This window comes from Muntiacus reevesi, chromosome 18 (assembly GCF_963930625.1).
Source record: "Muntiacus reevesi chromosome 18, mMunRee1.1, whole genome shotgun sequence".
Lineage (NCBI taxonomy): Eukaryota > Metazoa > Chordata > Mammalia > Artiodactyla > Cervidae > Muntiacus > Muntiacus reevesi.
The window spans coordinates 40,978,792-40,997,981 of record NC_089266.1 but is presented as its reverse complement, the minus strand read 5'-3'; the positions used below and the strand labels follow the sequence as shown (position 1 = coordinate 40,997,981).

The following is a 19,190-nucleotide window of genomic DNA, read 5'->3' as shown; positions in this document are numbered from 1 at the left end:
CACTCCCACCGGGGACACTGTCCTAGGTCAGGTAGGTCGTGTTTGAGGTAGGGAGGGGGTTATAGGATCAAGTCAGGCACCCTCTGCTTGCCGCCTCTTGCCAACCTGGCCTCAGATCCTGGGTTTTAGTAACGTGGTAGACCCTTCCCACCACCATGGGCGAGCGGCTGGCAGGACGCTGGTGGTAGTTACTGAAACGTTGTTTGCAGGACCCCACTAACAAGACAAGGGGCTCCCCACCCTTCAGTATGGGGGCTGCAGCACTCACCGTTCACACTGGCTTCATACTTTTGCCAGGTTGGTCTTTCTCCGTTTCAGGTCTGCACCTCCCTGAGCCCTCCTCCCACAGCTCCCAAAGCATCAGAAAGAGCACATGGTCACTTATTTATTTTTGATACAAATGTACATGACACACGTCTTGACAGTCAGCCCACCCACCACCACACAGGTAGAGCCTGGCCCCTGGGACAGAGGTGGGGCAGGGAGAGGAGCTGGTAGGCGCTGCCATCTGCCTCCCCAGGCTGCAACCCAGGCTCCAGGGACCCAGACACCGCAGGCGCTGGCCTCTCGGAGGTTACAGGGAGGGGCTCTCAGCTTAGTCGGGGACCCCGGGGAGCCAGCCCCAGGCTCGGGTGCTCAGTTGCCCCAGCCGGCACTTTCCCCCTCCATAAGGGAGGGGAAGAGAGATGGAGCGAAGTGGTTTTCCTTTAAGTTCATAGAGGGTATGAGTGGGGGGAGCAATGAGGGGAGGCAGAGGGCAGGACCCAGCTGGTTCCCTCCCCCAGCCCCTGGCCCCAGGATGGGGGGGAGGTCAACGCCCAACCCTGGTCCCCTCACCCCTCACGAAACCCCAGACGGGCCAGGCCTCTGGAACGGCACTGCCGCCCCACACACTCACGCGCAGGCACACTCAGTTACCATAACGTTAAAATTAAGGGGTGGAAGAGAGGAGAGGACAGGAGAAAAAAAAAACATTAGACTTTTCCAGTGTTTGCTGCTGAGGACCCCGGGGACACAGATTGGGGCCTGTGCCCTAGGTGGGGCCGTTTGGCATTGAAGGAGAGAGCAGCAGGGGGCTGGTGGCTACAGGGTGGGGACATCCACAGGTATTATGTACAAGGGGGGATGCCCCCCGCTCAGCCCCCAGGAGGGCTGGACTGGCTCATGGGGGTGGGTGCATCAGGGAGCTGCCCCACTTGGAGTGTCCCCACCTGACCCTTGGCTGAGGGTGCCCCCGAGGGCATGGGGTTGGGAGTGCCGCTTTGCAGGCCCCTGCACGCTAGAGGGGGCGGGGGGCTATGTACACGGAGGGGTGCATGGAATGTGGGGGCAGAAGCTCCTGCCACCTCACCTCCCCATCCTTGGGGGCTCAAGGGGGACGGGCACCAGGGCACCTGGCTGCCGGGGAGAGTGGCAGCGCTAAGGGCACTTGCGCCAGCGGCTCGGTGGGGGTGGGGATGAGTGTCTGGAGTGGCCCGGCTGCCACGGCCGGTGAGGTCCCAGGGTGCGGGTGCGGGGCGGGGACTGGTCACTGCTTCTTCTCACGGGTGGTGATGGTGACCAGCTGCTTGGCGGCCTTGGCGATGTCGTAGGCGCACTGGATCACCTGCTGGGTCAGCAGCTGGAAGTCCACAGGGGCGCCAGGCTCCGGGGGCACCGTCTTCCGGCACTCGCTCTGCAGCCGGTAGGCGCTGGCGTTGAGCAGCCGCAGCGAGCTTCGCACGGGCTCCAGGGCGGGCCTCTGTGGAGGAGTCGGGCCTTGGATGTCAAAGCAACCACGAGCCACGATGGGGCCCCAAGCGTCCAGGGCTCCAGCCAGGCCAGCGCTGTCAGACTCTCTACACCCGCCCACCCTGAGGCGCCCCCCGCCCCCTCCAGCTCCCCGCTCTGGCCCCTGTACCTTTGGGAAAAGAGAGGCCATCTCAGTCACAGCCAGATGGATCTTCTCTGAGCAGGGCACGAAGCTGGGCAGGGGGACGGAAGGGTAAGTGAGGGAAGGGTCCCGGGCCTGTGGGGCGCTGGTCCCTCCCTCGTCCTCTGCAACCGCCGAGGCCGTGCGAGCCTCCGCCACCTCCATACCTGTCGTGCTTGAACTCCTGGGCAGCCCGCAGCAGCTCCTGAATGTTCTTGGTGACCTGCTCCGTCTTCAGGATGACATCCTCCGTGCTGGGAAGCCCGGGGTCAAGGTCGCCATCCAGGCTTTCCAACTCCGGGTGGAAGTCCTCTTCCTTGCCCAGCTCCAGAAACCTCTTCCCTTCCAGGCTGGGGTTAGACAGGGAGGCAGCATTCTGGCCATGAGGCCCCTTGCAGACACCCTCCAGACGCTCGGGGCCACCATCCCCCTCTCCCCACGGTGCCTCACCCCAGCAGCGGGTCCCCACTTTGCGTGTTCTCATAGTCACTGTCTGCGCCGCTGCCGTGGCGGGAGAGCTTGCTCTGGAGGGCACAGGGCCGGGGCGGCAGGTCGGGGTGTGCTCGCGGACCCCCCTCACCTCGCCAGCACACCTCTCGCCCAGCCCGTCCCTCCCTTGGGCCCTGGGGATGCTCGTTACCGTGTGGCGGCCTCCTTCCTGGGAGCACGGCAGCAGTGGGGAGGAGGGAGTGAAGGGCACAGCTGAGGCCGACACCCCCTTCCGGATCTGAAACCCAGGCAGGGCTGGAGTCAGTCTCCTCCTCCCCGCACCCCCGCCTTGCGGCCTCCCTGCAGCGAGGCCGGACCGTGTGTGTCGTCACGCTGTGCCCGGCGTCCCGCACAGAGCCTGGCAGCCGCTGGGGCCCAGAACCTATTTGTGGGAACAGACCCGCTTCCCAGACCCTGCTTACCCGGTAAAAGCCGGCAGGGACGTGCACTGAATAGATGGCGTCGTCCTCCAGCTCCTGGGGGTGGCACAGGGGGGTCACAGGGGGCCCTGAGCTGGTCCCAACCCTGTCCCCACCCCACCCTCCTGGGGCCTGCAGGCGGCTCACGGTGCTGTGGAAAGGCTGGAGCCGGGTGGCGAGCTCGTCCCCAGGCGGGCCCCCAAAGGGCTTCAGGGCAGAGCCTGGTTCATACATGGAAAAGGCCTGGCGGTCCCTGCGGTGGGTGCTCCCGCCAGGTCCCACGGGTGCGTGCTCGGCTCGCTCACTGGGGAGAGGGGGTGTGGGCACTGGCCCTGGCGGCTGCCGGATCTGCAGGTTCTCGGCCTGCAGCTTGTGGATCTGAGAGTGAGAGGGGCGTCAGAAACCCCGGGCAGCGTCGCCACCTCCGGGAGCGTGCCCCTTCCCCGCCCAGCAGGGCCCAGGAGCCCATCCTCACCTCCCTCTGCAGCCTCCGTAGCTCATCGCTCAGGCTGCTGTTGACCTTCATGAGCTGCTGCACCTTGGCCTCAGAGGCGGCCAGGGCCTTCTTCAGCTCCAGGTACTCCTGCAGCGTCACGGCCCCGTCCGACAGGTCCGAGGAGTCCATGCTCTGCAGAGGGAGACGGGCCGGTCAGCTCCCTCGTCGCCGCTGGGGCCCCAGAATAGGAGGATGGGGGGTCGGGGTGGCTCTCGGACCCGCGCTCGGTTGTTCCGCGTGGCGCCGGCACTGCGCAGGGGCTCCTGGTCTGTGTCCTCGTCCGAGGCCACGCTGTCGTAGTCGTGCTGGTCGTCCAGGTCGCTCTGGCCCCGCGCGGACAGCTCGAGGTTGTCTGAGGGCACAGGCCTGTCACTCAGCGCCCGGGCCTGCAGCCCGTGCGCCGCGCCGCCCGGAGGGAGCGCGCCCTGGAGTGGCGCCCGCGCCCTTCCCACCTGTGGGGCTGCCCAGGCTCCTGCCCTGCTGTCTCCGCTTGGCCTCGCTGAGGATGTCGATGATCAAAGTGGCGAACTCGCGGGCGTTAAAACGGGCCAGCTTCTGTCGCCCCTGGGGGGGAGGCAGGGCCAGGCTAGTGTGAGGAGGCCCGTGTGGCTGACAAGAGGCATTGGGGACAGAGCAGCCAGGCCGTCCAAGGAGCCCAGCCCAGGGTGACAGATGTGGAGGGCCTGGGGGAGCTCTCAGAGGCTGGGACTGGGACGGCACCGAGGGGCTGCTCACCCAGGGCTAACAGGACAGCTTCCTCCCCATTCCCACATCCCGGAGCTAGGGCGAGGCCTCGCCAGGAGTGGGGAAGAGCAGCAAACAATGGCCTGCCTGCCGGGAAGGGAAGGGCAGGGCCCCTGCAGTGCGGTGACCCAGCAGGGGAAAAGATGGCCCCAGGCCCCGTCCAGCTCACCTGATTCCGCGTGGCTGAGTACTCGGGGTTCACGGGCAGAAAGGGCACGGCGCTGCGCTCCGTCACCAGGGTGCTGTGGTTCTGGGTCGCCAGCCACACTGTGGGGGAGGGGCATGGACTGTCCACGGAGGCTGGGCCCGCGGGACAGGCCGGGGCGGGCGGGCCGGAGCACCGCCTTCCGAGCTCCTTCCCAGGCCCGCAGGGCCCCGAACACGGGTGTTCGGAACACAAGTGGTCTCTGGACACGGGATGCAGGGCTGGGTCAGGGCACGGCTGGGCGAGGCCAGCTGGGGACTGACAGCAGAAGGAGGAGGCTCCCTCCCGCCTCTGGGCTGGAATCTGCTGTGGCCAGGAAGGAGGGATGGAGGGGGTGGAGCACGGCTGGGGAGAGAGCCAGAGAGGGCGGTGCAGGGCGGAGAGGAGCCCCGGTCCAGGGGGCTGGGGAGAGGAGAAGCCTGGCTGCCTCCTCTCGGCAGCTCTGCCCACCCGCCAGCAACGCTGGCTGCTGGGCTCCCAGCTGGCGGGGCTCACGGGCAGGCCCGCCGAGCAGACCAAGCCAGGTACCTCTTCCTAGTCTTGGTGAAAGAGCCACTCAGGTCCCAGCCCTCCCCGGCTGGCAGGTCCTCTGTCCCCTCTGCCAAGACTTCCACGCCCTCCTGGCTCACCAGCGTCATTTTCCCTTCGATCCACCTCATCGTACACGTCCATGGCCAGTTCCTCAAAAAGCCGGTTGCTGAGCTGGAAGCAGAGAAGGGGACCCAGGCCCTATCAGCTCAGCCAGCCCCAGTGCCAACCGAGCCAGTGCCCCCGGGTCTTGTAAGATGTGGGCAATGACTGGTGTCCCTTGTGTTGCCCAGCTCTTCCCCCAGTCTCAACTGGAAACCGGGGCAGGGGTCTGTCTGCCCAGCTCTGAGGTCGGAGAAAGAGGGAGACCAGAGTGGACGGGTTAGTGCCCCTGAGGGCAGAGACGCAGGAAGTCCCCTGGGAGCTGTAGGAGGGCAGAGTCAGGGTCACAGAACAGTGGGGAGGTGGGAGACAGGACACTGGGGAGACTAGAGGAACGGAGGGTCAGGGATGCGGGGCCCTGTCTGAGCAGACTCACCGCCTGCAGCTTCTTCTTGGCAGCTTTGGCCAACTCGGACAGGTCCAGGCTGTGGACGAAGGAGGGACACAGGGAGGAGGGGAGAGGCCAGGCGTGAGAGGCGGCCAGGCCCCTGCCAGTGACCTCCCAAACATGCAGGGACCCCAGGGAGATGACACCCCAGGTGCCTCTCTGCCCCACCCCGCCTCCAGGGCCTGTCCCCGAGCAGGCATGTATACCTCTGAGACATGCACTTTTGCCGAGATCTAAGTCCAGAGGAGGCAGCAGAGGAAAGAACAGGACAGAGGGGGCAGTTACCCAGGAGCGAGCCACACACAACTCCTGCGTCACACTCAGACCCATCTCTGTGCACACGCTAGACCTGAGTGTACCAAACCCGACTTGTCTTCTCCCAGCCCACTCCTCGGTGGCTGGTGTGACCCACTCGCCACTCGATCCGTGATGACTCGCCCTACGTCAGCTCCTAGGAGTGACCTGCAGCCTCGGCCCTGGCCAAGCCTTCCCCAGGTGCTGCCGTTTCATCCTCCTGCCTGGCCTTTGGCAGCACTTTTCACCCATCTTCCCGCGTCCAGTCCTGCTCCTGCAATCCTCTATTCACCCACAGCCAGGGCATTTTGGACACATCTGGCTTCACCATTCTGGCCTTAGAAACTTTTTCAATAACAGGGTATGTATAGCACACTTCAACAAAAAGCTCACTTTAAAAACATGCTAAGGAATTCCCTGGCGATCTAGTGGTTAGCATCTAGCACTGTCACTGCTGGGTCCTGGGTTCAGATCCTGGTTGGGGAATCAAAATCCTATAAGCCATGTGGCGTGGCAAAAAAAAAAAAAAACAAAAAAAACCCAAAAAAACCTTAATGCTTTCTGTGCACTATCTTATTTAATCTTCTCAACAGCCCAGAACGATAACTAAGGCTGAGAGAGGTGGGGGAGCCTGTCTGCAGTCACACAGCGGTCAGTGGCAGAGCAGACGCCACACATCCACGTTAGAGCCTCTTTGCTCCTACGACAGTCACAACTCACGTCGGGGCGCAGCACCAGCCACTCTCTCCCCCATCTCTCGTCCAGTCCTGCTCCAGGGACTCCCCGCTTCTCCCATGCGCCGGCCACACGGTCTGCCGGCAGCTCCTGGCACAGCATCTCTCACATCTGTGCCTTTGCCTCTCTGGCCGCACTCCCCACACAGGACTGCAGCTGACTAGGGCCCTGGCCACCCTGTCGGGATGGTGATACCCCTAAGGACCGGGATCGTGCCTGAGTCACCTCTGTGTTCCACGGCCAACAACAGCTGGCTCCGCAAAGGTGCTCAGTCAGCACCTCATCGAGAACCCGCCTATGTGTGTTTATAACACACAAACACACACAAGCAGGCATACACACCAGGCAGAATCAGAGCAGAGAAACGGGGGGAGGCTCGGGGGTCTCAGAACAGAAAATCTGGGGCTCGAAGGACCTGAGGGGTCCAGGCCTGACCATGGGCTTCGGGAGCGGGAGGCAGCCTCTCCAGATCCAGGCCAGCAGGCACAGCGCCGCCGCCACGGGCAGCCACCAGGGGGCGCTGGCGCCCATCCTGTGCGCGTCCCCACAGCCTGGGCTCCTGGGGCCTCTCACACAAGGGGCGGAAAACACCTCTCCTGGCCTTGTGCTCCCAGCCCCTGCCCGATTTCTGAGCACACCACAGAAGCCTGGCAGAACCCCAGAGTTAGTCAAACTCCCGGGGTCCATCACGTTTTCATTGAAGAGCAAAAATTTGTCTAAAGATTTGACAGTTGGGTTCAGTGCCCCTGGGAACAGAACCCAGAGTTCCTGGTCTAGGGGGTAGGGGGCTGTTTCTTGCACTCAAGCCCTGTGTGCCTGACAGCCATGGAGGTCAGGCTGTGCTGGCCACAGGCTGAGAGGACATTTCTTACCTGCCTTGGGGCCCAGCATTAGGGAGTGAAGACCAGACAGTGATAGGCTTGTGCTTCCAACCCCTGAAGGGGGGTGGGGGCAGGGGTCCCAGGTCCCTAAAGCCTGAAGAGTTGGGGGGTGGGGGTTCTGGGGGTTGGGCATCCTCATGGCACCCAGCAGCCTCTGGGAAGGGGCATCAGGTGGGCACTCACCTGTCTGCCATCTGTGGGATGATGTAATGCCCATTCTTGTGATCTGAATAAAAATAAAAATGCCAAGTCACTGGTGCTGGGTGGCCTCAGCAGCTAGGAGCCCACCCCACTGCCATGAGTAGGACTTGGCACCCAGAAGGGACAGGGGAAAGGAGGAGGGCAGGCCACCCCCAAGGGCCCTGGGAACTGGTTGCAAGTTATGCCCACCCCCACTCTCTACCCCAACGTGCTGCAGCCCAGAGCCTGCAGCGATTTCACAGGAGCCAGTTGCCTAGCAACACTGTTCCCCAGCCGGCTCTGTCGCCATGGCACCTGCTGCTGGGGTGTGTCTGGGCCCCACCTGCCTGGCCCCGCCAGGCCGCCCCACACTCTGCTCACCCGGCTTGCGTCCACAGAGGTAGAAGGCCAGCCGGTCGGTGAGCTCGTACTGGCACTCGACCAGCCGTTCCGCCAGCTCATGGTGCCCTGCCTGCCTGTGGGGAGGTCACACGGCTCAGCGCTTCAGCTGCAGTCCATTGCCCACACCCAGACAAGCCCCACCCATGGCCAGCCCTTACCTGGCATAATCAATGGGTGTACGGCCATTAACATCTGGGGAGCCAGGGTCAGCCCCATACACCACGAGCAGCTCAGCCTGCAGCGTCTGACCCGCCTTGGCAGCCACGTGCAGAGGTGTGGTGCCCTTCTCTGGGTGGAAGAAGTTGGCCTGGGCGCCCAGGGACAGCAGGCGCAGACATGTCTCCAGGTTGCCTGTTCGCACGCTCGAGTGCAGTTGCTGCGAGGAGCAGAGTGTGCAATAAATGGGTGTGTGTGCCCTGCCCCCCCCCCCCGCCCCCCGCCACAGCACCTAATCCAGGCCCTCTGGGACTCTGGCCAGCTCCCACGACCCAGCTGCAGTTAGGTTGTTGGAAAGGACCGAGGGCTTCCCACCAGCAGTTCACGCCCAGTAATCACAGCTGCAGTCAATCACCACTGACCGACCGCGTGCATGCAGTGTGCTCAGTTTAGAACAGATACTGTCTATGAGGTAGATGCTCTTTCTTTCCCGTTTTACAGGTGAGACAACGGAGGCTCTGACCAACGTTTTCTGGCTCTCGAGTGGCGGCTGGACGATTTTAGCCTTGCATGTCCACTTGGGAGCAGAGGGGCCTTGATCACACACGGCCTGAACATGCATTCTGTCCTTCCACTGTGCCCACCGTTCTCGCCTGACCTGGTTGCCTTGGGGACCGAGGACTCAGTGGGGATGGCATCACGGGTGAGGACGGGCCCGGTCCCCTGCCGAGGGCCCCACAAACCTTGCTGAGGTCTTTGGCGGTGACTCCGTCGTCGTCCCGGCAGGGCAGCTTGTGCACAAAAGCCAGCATCTGGTACTTGGCCCTGATGAACTCAGACTTGATGGGGCTGCGCGGAGCACGCAGGAGGAAACGGGGAGCAGAGTAGTCAGTCACCCCGCCGCCTCCCAGGCTCATGTCCCGACCGCATGGCCGCAGCCCCCGCCCCTCACTCCTGACTCACTGGACTTTGTCTTGGGGGTTGGCTTTACGCCGGCCGCTCTGCACCTGCGCAGGGTCCAGCAGGGAATGCTCCCAGATGGAGTTGGCCCCATTGCTGGCGAGCGTGTGCACCATCTGTGGGCAGGAGGCGCCAGAGTGAGCATGCCTACTGTGCACCAGCAGACGCCTCCAAGCCCCAGACTGGATGCGGCACCAACAGGCCTACTGTGTGCCGAGCACTGTCACAGCCCCACCCAGTCTGGCCATCCAAGGATGTGGGTCTGGTTGAGCACTTCGGGGGTCGTGGCGGGCATGCTGAGGCTTTCAGCAGTTAAGCTCCATACTGCACGCTCAGAAGTGGCAGAGTTGGGGTGAACACCCAGGTCTGTGTGGCTCCAGTCCTGGTGGCCTTCTCTCTGTGCCCAGGCGGCAAGGGGCAGGACTGGGCTCTGCCGCAGGTGGGGGGCCCAGGGCAGCTGTGTGTGTGGGCACGGGGCAAGTGTGCCTGCGCTCAGCACGCCCTGCAGGAAAGACAGGAAGCACCCCGGGTACCTGCAGCAGGGTGGGGGGCCAGGCGCTGTGGCGGAGGTGCTTGACGATGGAGATGTGGCGTCCCAGGCTCCGGTGCACGCTGCAACACTCGTCACACACCAGCACGCCCCTGCTGATGGAGGCCCAGCCGGGGTCTGCAGGGCGAGCGGGGACAAGGGTCAGCCACAGCCAGACATGGGTGAGCCTCCCGAGCACAGCCCTGGACCTGCCCGTGCTTAGGTCTCCACGCACAATTTGCACACTCAGTCCCCAAAGGCTTGGGGAGCTGGGCCACTGAGGAGGGTGCTGAGCTCCAGTGGAGGGAGGGACTCCCCGAAGGCTTGCTCCAGCGGCCACTGATGGAGCAAGCCCTGTCCTACCCGTCTCTGCCCCCCGGGGAGGTGTGGTCCCCAGGGCCTCCTCAGCGGGCACAGCTTCCTGTGCTGCCAGGACCACAGTCCTTCTCCAGGGAACGAGACTGCTGCCCTGGCCCTGCCCCTGGGAGGCAGCAGTCCCCAAGGTCTGTATGCCGCAGCCCCGGAGACGCTCCTGTGTTCGGATCAGCGCCACGACTCTCCACACCCAGGCTTCTTTTGGAGTCACTGGCCCACCTGTCTGACCCATCTCACCCTCCAGGGGCGCCCAGCTCTGCCCTCACCTGGGCAGGTAAGAGGCCTTTTCATGACTGAGCCTCCTGCCACCATCACTGATGGGTGAGCTGGAGCCCCGCTTAAGGGGGATGGAGGGGGCCAAGGAGCTAACACTGCCCGAGCACCCACTGGGGACAGGCTGGGTGCGCCATCAGAACGGCGCCTTAACAACTGTCAGGCAAGGCGGGAAATACTACCCCTGCTTCACTGACAAGGAACCCGTGTCTCAGAGATGTTAGGGTGCTTACTCAAGGCCACCCAGCTCATGAGGGGGATTGCTGGGATGTGAACCTAGGTATCTATAGATGTCCACACCAGCTGCTCTTGCAGCCCCAAAGTGGGCGACCCCAAGTGGGCGAGAGCCCTGGGAGTCACTCTCAACTCCTCAAGAAGTGAGCTTTGCAAGCGAGCAGGGGGACCGGAGAAGGCTGCGAGCTCCTGGGGTCCTTCTCAAGGGCAGTGGAGATGCCTCCCACCCCAGGCCTCTTGGGAGAGGGGGAGGAGACAGCTGCATACAGCTCAGGCTGCGGAAAGGTCACGGGGGAGAAAGCAGCCATTGTGTGTGGCCGGAGAGTGGGGGCGGGGAGCCGCTCTCCCAGGACACTCTGCTCTGCCCAGGCCCCCCGCCCCATCTCAGGAAGCCCCATCCAGGGGGTGGGGTCGGGGGCTGGCTCCCTGCCTTGCCCCTAGTGCTCAAATTGTCTACAGTGGTCCCCACTGGGGGAGGGGACAGACTCGGGGTAATGAGAGCCTCGCCACGCAGAAGGCAGTTCTCAGGCCCTTCCCCGCAAGGATGTCCATCAGCGTTCCCCAGAGGACTGTGAGGAAACTGAGTCAGGGCAGTCTGAGCTGCGACGGTGTCTCCTCCACGGCACAGAAGCAGGAAGAGACAGGAGTGGCCCCGCTCTCTGGGTCTGGGTTTTAGGGATCTGCCCCCAAAACAGGACAGAGGGGTGCAGGAGGTGCCCCCACCCACCTTCATCGGAGGCTGACTCTGGGGGCCACCATCTCTGCCAAGAGGGGGAGCCCTAGAGCAAACAGGAGCGTCGGCTAGACCCGACCGGTCTGGCCCTCAGGCGAGGAAAGCTCCCTCCCCCGCTCCAAACGCCACTGGGTCAGGGGTCTGCCTGCCAGCCACCTCCGGCCAGCCCAGGCAGGAAGCTGGAAATGACGCAGCCCAAATTCCTCTTGTTGAAATGGTGGGGTTTCCTGTCAGCAGGGAGCCGCCCAGGCCAGGATCATAAATGGGCCGCTCTAAGGCCTCCACCCCAAGCCCATGGCCCACCCGGGAGAAGCCAGGCCTGGGCGGGCTGGCCAGCCATCCAGCACCAGAGCAGACACGGTAACCCCTGAAGGCGGCAGGGACCAGGATCTGGGCAAAGGGGTCCAGCTCTCCACTCTCCCAGCCTGGCAGAGGGGTCCCCCCCTCTCCTGCAGTGACCTGAACCAGGTGGGCAGGGAACACGGTCCTGGTCTGGGGCACAACGGTGCCAGCTCGGTTCTGGGTAACATAGGTGGGTCACTCTGCCCCTGTTTCTTCTGTCCAAGGGGCCTGGGCACCCCCAGCAGGCGCCCCCATGCCCCACCTAGGCCAGTTCTGAAGCTGAAAGGCCAGGAAGGGGTTTGGAAACTCAAACGGCTACTGTAATTTGAGATTAAGGGACCTGTGCCCCGCTCAAGGCTTCCAGGACCAAACTCGGGGCAGAAGGGACAGGGAACGTGAGGGCTAGGGGGTGCGGTCACCTCCTCAACATCTCTTTCCCGCCTCAGTTGGTGGAGGGTCGGGCTGGGCACAGGGGTCCCGTGTGTGTGTGGCCAAGTGGCAAGGAGTCCTGGAGTAATGTGAACCAGCAGCAAGCCCCTGCAGGCCTCTACTAAGGGGGATTCATGTCACCGCCCAAAGCCATCAGTGGTCTCTGGGGCCAGTAGCCAGCCTTTCCTATCCAGGCACCTGGACAAGAGGGAGAAGCCCATCACCTTGAAAGCCGGCAATAGTCATCTACTCTACGAAGACAGAGGTCACAATGGCGGTTCCCTCCGTGGGCGGGCAGCAGGCATTGACACAAGAAAACCCTGTTGAGTGTCGGGTGGGCTCTAATTCTGGATCAGAGTTGTGGCTACAGTTATATATGTATACAGGTAAAGACTCATCAGGTTACAGAGTAAGGTAGAGAAGTTGTGAGTGTATGCTCACTCGTGTCTGACTCTTTGAGACCCCATGGATTGTAGCCGCCCCCCTACCCCCGGTTCCTCTGTCCATGGGATGTTCCAGGCAAGAATCCTGGAGTGGGTTGCCATTTCCTTCTCCAGGGGTACATAAGCTACACCTCAGTGAAAGAAAAAAGCTCAGCATTCACCTCAGCCCACAGTCTACATCATGAAGAGACAAATGAGCTTGCAGGTTCCCAGATGCCTTTAGCTGGTGGCCAGCCTTGCTCACTCAAGGTGCCTGTTAAGATGGGCGTTGTGAGGGCTTCACGCAAGTGCTGGGGGCTGCCTGAGCTGGGGGTGCTGCACAGGGGCCCAGGGCGTAAGAGGCAGGCCCTTAGAGACAAGCTGGCGGTGCGGCAGGCGGGGTGGAGGGGCGGGACAGGGGAGACACACACCCTCCAGGGTTCCCAAGGCAGGCAGGGTCACAGACGGTGCCCGGCGAGGCGGCACTAGCCGCCAGGGCAGGCAGCCGTGCCACGCTCACAACACACTCACACTTCTCTCATGCGCCCAGGCCTGGGCGGAGGAGGATGGGGCTCTTTGGGGTCAGGCTCATCTTACCTTTTACCTCAAGACCCTGCAAATTAACCAACCACAAAGAGATCACGACCCCACTCCCAGGGCTGGGTCTGCAGGGCTCTGAATATGGTGAGAAGCCTACGACTTCAGGTAGGAAGCACGCACCAAGGAGGGGCTCTGGGTCTGGGCTCCAAACTGCTAGTTTTCCTCCAGCCTCTTACCTGGGCTGTTCCAGGTCTCAGACTGAAAACTGCCTCAAGGAGAAGTCAGGGTCCTGAGAAGCCTTCAATCCCTTGGGGGAATGCCTGCTCTGTGCTGGAAACCATGCTGGGTGCTGGGGTGAGCAAGACTTTATCAGCACCCTGCATGCCTCACATCCTCACCTCACCACCTGCCTCCTCCTGACCTGCATTCTGGATCGGGGCCGGGATGGGGGGTGGGGGGGAGGTTCCCAGGAGCACAGAGGACTCTGTGGGATGAGGACTGGGGATAGGAGCCAGGCACCCCAACACATGAGGGACACACCACTCCCGCCCATGCCCACTGGGCGTCCAGAGGCTTCCAGTCAAGTAGTCAAAGGCAACGGAGAAAGGATAACTGCCTTGCTAATGCTGCCCTGCGTCCCCCTGCCCAGATTTCAGGACCACAGACTTGGAGATGGGACAGTCCTCAAAAACCATCTCTACTCCAACTTCTTGGCCTCAGAGTCGAGGAAACTGAGACTCAGCATGAGAAAAGTCTTGCCATGAGTCAGAGTCAGCTGGAAACAAAGGCAACACAAAAATCCAGCTTTCCATGATAAAGTGTCTGTTAGACAACCCCATCCCAGCTACACCAGCCACACCTGCCCTCCCCCCCAACTTCCTCGGGGCAGAGGGGCAGGCTGGCAGAGGGTCAGAACAGCCTCAGACCAACACACAGAAGGCAAGCTCTCCTCTTAGCTCTTCATTCCCCAGACCTGCCTGCAGTTGCGGGGAAGGAAATAGTAGTTTCTAACTAACCAGAGGTAAGGACACCTTGCCTCCCCCCGGCCCCCCGCCCACCTCGGACACACAGCTTTCTCAGGGCCTTCTAGACCATGACATGCCCTGAGAAGAGGCCTCAGGGTCACAACCACCCAGATCACCATGCATCTGCCAGGCTCCCACAGTTCCCAAACACTCAAGCTTGGCGCCATTGAAACCACCAGAGCATCTGTGGGTGTCAACCTTCTGGGGTCCTGTTGTTATTTACTCTCAGTCTCTTCTGCAACCCCATGGACTATAGCCCGCCAGGCTCCTCCCTCCATGGGATTTCCTAGGCAAGAATAATAGAGTGGGTTGCCATTTCTTTCTCCAGGGGATCTGCCCGACCATGGGACTGAACTTAGGTCTCTTGCATTGGCAGGTGGATTCTTTACCACTGAGCCACCAGGGAAGCCCTGGGCCTGTCCAAAGGGTGGCAGGAAGTTACGGGCCACAAGACAGCACCCCACACTCTCCACCTAATTGTGCCCAGAATCCTCCTGGAGTTCATGGACCCCCCGAGCCTGCCCGGAGATCTCCCAGGGAGATAGTTCCTTTTCTAAAGAGAGGATGGTCAAGGGCCAGGGCCTTCATTTCCCCAAGCCAGCTGCGGAGCCCCATCACTGGCAGTGTCCCCTCACATCAGAAGGGAGCAGCCTTTCCGGGTCATTTCTCCTCACCTCCTTGGCAGGTCAGGGGGGTTTCACATCGGCCTGGACCTGACTCGGTGGGAAGAAGGGAAACGGCATGGAAAATACAGCTGGGAGGCAGGCCACAAAGCCAGGTGGGTCCCAGGAATGTAGGCACCTCTCTGCATGCTCCCTACCCGTTTCTGGGCAGACTGGGCTAAGGGACAGGGAGAGATGTCTGTGCCCAAGCTGGGGTAAGGCCAAGTCCACCTTCCAAGCAGGCTTTACTGGAGCACAGGAAAAGCTGAGGCTCGTTGTCCCCAGTTACCAGGCCTGGGGACGCCTCAGGGGACGATGCCCAAGCTTGTGGTGGCCCTGAACACCAGGCCCTGCTAGGAGCCTTGGGAGTCAGGGGCAGGGAGTCCTAGGAGTAGCCACCCCGCCGTCTGCTCCCGAGAAAACAGAATACAGACACAGCCCCCACCCCCACCCCGGCCCATCTGCCCGGCTTTCTGCCCCTTGCCCTCCGTCACCCCAGCGGGCGCGCAGACCATGCGAGCAGCAGGTGCAAGACGCGGGGGTGGCCCTGAGATGACACAAAACCACACTGGCCCCCACCTCCGAAACCCGGCCGGCCTCCGCCACAGTCCTCCCGGCCACCCCAGGCTGGCGCTTCCGTTTGGATCCAGAGATGGAAGGCGGGGGGAGCGGGGGAGGGTGGGGGGCGCCAGCTGAGGGGCGGGAGGCGGCGCCGGGAATGTCCTTCCTCGCTGGTCCACGGACGCGAGCAAACCGCGGCCCCCCGAGCGGCCCTCCCGCCAAGGACGCGGCTCCGCAGCGGCCCGGGCGGGGGCCGAAACCGGAGGCCGGAGGCCGCAGCCCCCAGCCCCGCCCCGCCCTCCGGCCCCGCACGGCGCGCCCGCCAGGCCCCGGCGCCCGCCCGGCGGCGCCTCGGTGCGCGGTCCCGCCCCCGGCCCGGCCCCGCTTACCCGGGGCGCTGCAGTCCGCACACACCTCCGCTCGCGGCCCCTTCCGGGACATCCTCAGCGGCGACGCGGCCGCAGCCCTCTGGGCCAGCGTGGGGGGCGCGGGCGGCGGGCCCGGGCGGCGGCGGCCCTTGCTGCCCGGCCCGGCTCCGGCAAGGCCCCGGCTAGGCTCCGCGCGCCCGGCCAACCGTCCGCCCCCGGGGCTGGCCCGGAACCCGCCGTGCCCGCCCGCCCGCTCGCCCTCGGGCGCCCTCCGCCCCGCACCGCCCCGCGCCGCCCCGCCGCCGCTCGCTCTCTCCGCCCCCTGCGCGGCTCCGGGCCGCTCCTGCAGGAAGCGGCGCAGGCCCGGCCCACCGGGGGAGGGGCGGCCCGCACACCCGCCCCGCCGCCAGGCCCAGCCCGCCGCGCCTCCCGGAGAAAGGAAGCCGGGAGCGCGGGCGGGAGGGGGCGGGGGTGCTTAAAGGGGCCGCCGCCGCAAGGCCCGAGCGCGCAGCGCCGCCTGCGGCCCGGGCCTCAGTGCGCCCCTGCCGCCGAGACGCTGCGAGTTCGCCTCACAGCCTCGTCCCGTTCATATTCGAGGCGGAGGGTGGCCTGAGGAGCTCGGGCCCAGGGACAGTGACCCCTGGGGATCAAAGAAGAGTGAGGAGCTGGAGGCCCCGGCCCCCACTTATCCAGGGGCTGTAGTTCGAGGTACCCGCTTGTCTGTTTGGGTTGAATTGTGCATCCCGGTCCCTCTGTGTATCCACATTTGTGTGTCCAGGTGTGTGTGTGTGTGGTCACTCTCTTGCTGACTAGCCCACCGCCAGCAATTTGGACGGCCAGGTGCCAGAGGTCATTCAGTGAATCCCCAAGTCTCCGGGCTAAAAAGACATCTATCCGTCCTCCATGCTTTCATCCAGAGAGGAAAGAATCTGGATAGTTTTTGTGGGTTTTTTTTAAAGACCTCCTGAGGAGTGACCACTGTGACTGTGTGCAGAAATATCCACTTGGTATCAGTGTTGTATACATCAACGGTATTTCTGAGACACCAGAGGTGTGTGTCCAGGACGTGGGCATATAACATATAGGGATCCTTTCTTCCTGGACTTCACGGGGGGGCGGGGGGGGGTGACAGGGAGAGGAGGCGCAGGCCTCACATGGGTGCACCCCTGCACTGAGCATGCTCCCCCATACACGTGTGCCCCACGTGCACCCAACCCCCATCCCTGCAGCAGCAAAAGGCCAGCGCTCTGTTAGTGGGGAGAGGGCGAGGGTGCCCAGGCCCAAGAGCCAGGGTAATAGTGACACAATTAAGGCAGGTTCCCCAGATTAGGGGAGGGTTCCCCATGGCCAGGAGTCCTGCTCAAAAGCAAGGGGGCTGGAGGGGAGTCCTTGGGCAGGGGTGTCGGAGTTGGCTCATTTTATCCCGGCGGTGCCAGAGCAGCAGTGACTTGTGGGTGGCAGGCTGCTTCCCTGGGGGGAGTCAAGTAATGCTCATGAGTCACACCACCCGAAATATATGCAAAGCTGCCTCCATCGCCTTTTGCTGCAGCCCAGATTGACAAGTTTGTTTGAGATTGCGATCCACAGGGTGTATTTATAATCGCACCTTAAAAAAAAAAAAAAAAAAATCCTGCAGGCATCCCCTCCCCCCATAGCCAGCCGCTCATCTGGCAGGGTTTCTGCGAGCAAAGATACCTCTCGGGGTGGGGTGGTGTGGTGGGGGGCACCACCTGCCGCCCCTTGCTGCACCCTCACCGAGGAGTCAGTCCGTGGGGTTGGTGGCCCCATCCCTGGTGATGGGAGGAGTGGCCTGGCCGCTCCTACCGGGCGCCCAGCCCACGAGCTGGGGCCGCCCGCTCACCCCTGATCGACCCCCAGCTATGGAATTTCATTTATTAAATGTCGAGGCGGCTGCTGGCAGCCCCATTGCTTGGCTGTCTTTGTTTCTCTGCTGTGTGGGCGCGTCTCGAGCACGTGGCAGCTGGAGCGCACAGGCCGGGGGGGGGGAAAAGCGACTTGGGTTTAGAGTCCAGGGCCGCTTGACGAAAAGAGAAACTCCAGCTGCCCAGAGGATGGGCCCCCCCAATCCAGGCTGAGCTCCCCGCCTCCGTGAGCTCCAAGCATTTTCAGAGGAAGAAGGATGAGTCACTCGGTTCCCCCGACTCCGCTAGCCCCACCTCCTGGTTGGCCCTGGGACTAGCGGGGAGTGGCCGAAGCTCGCATCCACTCTCCAAACTTTGTTCCCGAAGACCCCAACCCCGCCACAGACGAGCTTCTGGGCCTGGGGCTTAGGGATAAAAGGGTTTCCGAATTTCCCTTTGGAGACTTCGTCACCTCAGGAAGCAAGACAGTTAAAGAAGAATCACAGCAAGATTGTAAGAACAATTTAATGAGGAAATGTACAGGCATTCTCCCGGCCACTCCTGGCCGTCCCTTCCCCGCTCAGCCCCCTCCCCAACTCCAGCTGCAGTCACGGCACTCTGCTGACCCCTCGTGGTGGAGGAGGGCAGCGGGTCCCGGCCGCGGGAGACGCGAACTGGCTCCTCCCAGCCTGGAGAAAGGGGCGAGGCAGTCCACTCCTCCTTCATCGTTCCGCGCCGGGGCCTGGCACCGCAGGGTGTGGAGGAGGAACGAGAGAAGACCACACAAAGAAACCTGAGCGAGGCACGGAGAGTTTGCAAGCTTTCGCTAGCACCTCCCACACAAACGCTTCTTGGATTGTTCTAAGTGGGGCTGGTATGGAATCCCTGATTCCTGTCTTGTTTCAAGGTGGGCTCCAGAAGGCGCAGTGCCTGGTCCCGCCAACTGGCCCAGTGGGCCTGGTAGGGAGAGGGATGCATCATTTCCAGGTCAGTCACCATCCTTAGCTAACCCCAAGAGGTAGTATTAGAGTCACATTTTAGAGGTGAGTGGTCTGAGAAAATTTAAGCAGTTTGCCTAAGGTCAGGCAGTTAGTAAGGAGGAATAGGAATTCAGGTTTCCTCGGACACCCCAGTCCCTCCCCGCCTCCAGGGGCTGGGCCAAGCCCCAGGTCCTTCTAGCTCCTGCAATAGGCTGCCCTGCAGGGCAATTCCACTTTTATCGAGACATCTGTAAGCACCCTTCTGGAAAGATCTCTCTGCCCTGGAAGGAGACAGTCTCTGGAACCAGTGCTTCCTCTCCAGAGGGGACCACACGGGGTGGAGGTGGGGAGCTGCCACCTGCTGCAGTCTCTGCGCAGCCCCACTTAGGTCCTTGCAGAAAGCAGCGTTTGGGGGGAGGGGTGTGTTCTCCCATCCTTAATAGACATCCTTTCTAATGTCAAATGCAGAAGAGGGAGTTTAATTTTAAAAGAAGGCAGGGAAGACTCCTACGTAGTATTTCAGGTGCCAGATTTCTGGTTGCTCCAATGACCCTTGGCACTGCACACTAACGCCCCGCATTTTTCTCAGGACTCCTTCCACCAGTCACTCTTTTCTTGGAATCTGGATCCCGCTCACGTTCCACTGGGACCCAAACTCACGCCTGAAGGCCACACCTTCCCGCGCCCCCTAATGCTTGAGGAAGGCCTGTAACCCCGTCCCTCCCCAGCAAAAGGCAAAATGCCAGGGGTTGGGGGTGCACCCCAGTCCACCAGACGTCAGGACACTGCCTCCGACCCGGTCGGGCCTGACTCCCTCCCCACTGTCTCAGTGGATCAGGGGGTCAGTGCGGGACACCCTCCGGCCACTCACCACCCCCAGTTCCACGAGGCGGACTACAAGCCC

General features: G+C 62.6%; 1 protein-coding gene across 1 annotated transcript; it reads right to left on the bottom strand.

Moving 5' to 3' along the window:
- Positions 1 to 124: 124 nt before the first annotated feature.
- Positions 125 to 15,713, bottom strand: GIT1 (GIT ArfGAP 1). The gene is made up of 20 exons (XM_065911065.1): positions 15,466 to 15,713; positions 9,485 to 9,618; positions 8,955 to 9,067; positions 8,735 to 8,840; positions 7,994 to 8,211; positions 7,815 to 7,909; positions 7,437 to 7,479; positions 5,332 to 5,380; positions 4,895 to 4,967; positions 4,230 to 4,327; positions 3,769 to 3,880; positions 3,535 to 3,668; positions 3,296 to 3,448; positions 2,968 to 3,198; positions 2,824 to 2,877; positions 2,553 to 2,639; positions 2,363 to 2,436; positions 2,080 to 2,262; positions 1,901 to 1,964; positions 125 to 1,741 (listed from the first exon to the last, which is right to left on the bottom strand). The coding sequence occupies exons 1-20, from the start codon at positions 15,515 to 15,517 to the stop codon at positions 1,529 to 1,531; spliced, it is 2,286 nt and encodes a 761-aa protein (XP_065767137.1). The 5' UTR covers positions 15,518 to 15,713; the 3' UTR covers positions 125 to 1,528.
- Between the last annotated feature and the right edge of the window lie 3,477 nt (positions 15,714 to 19,190).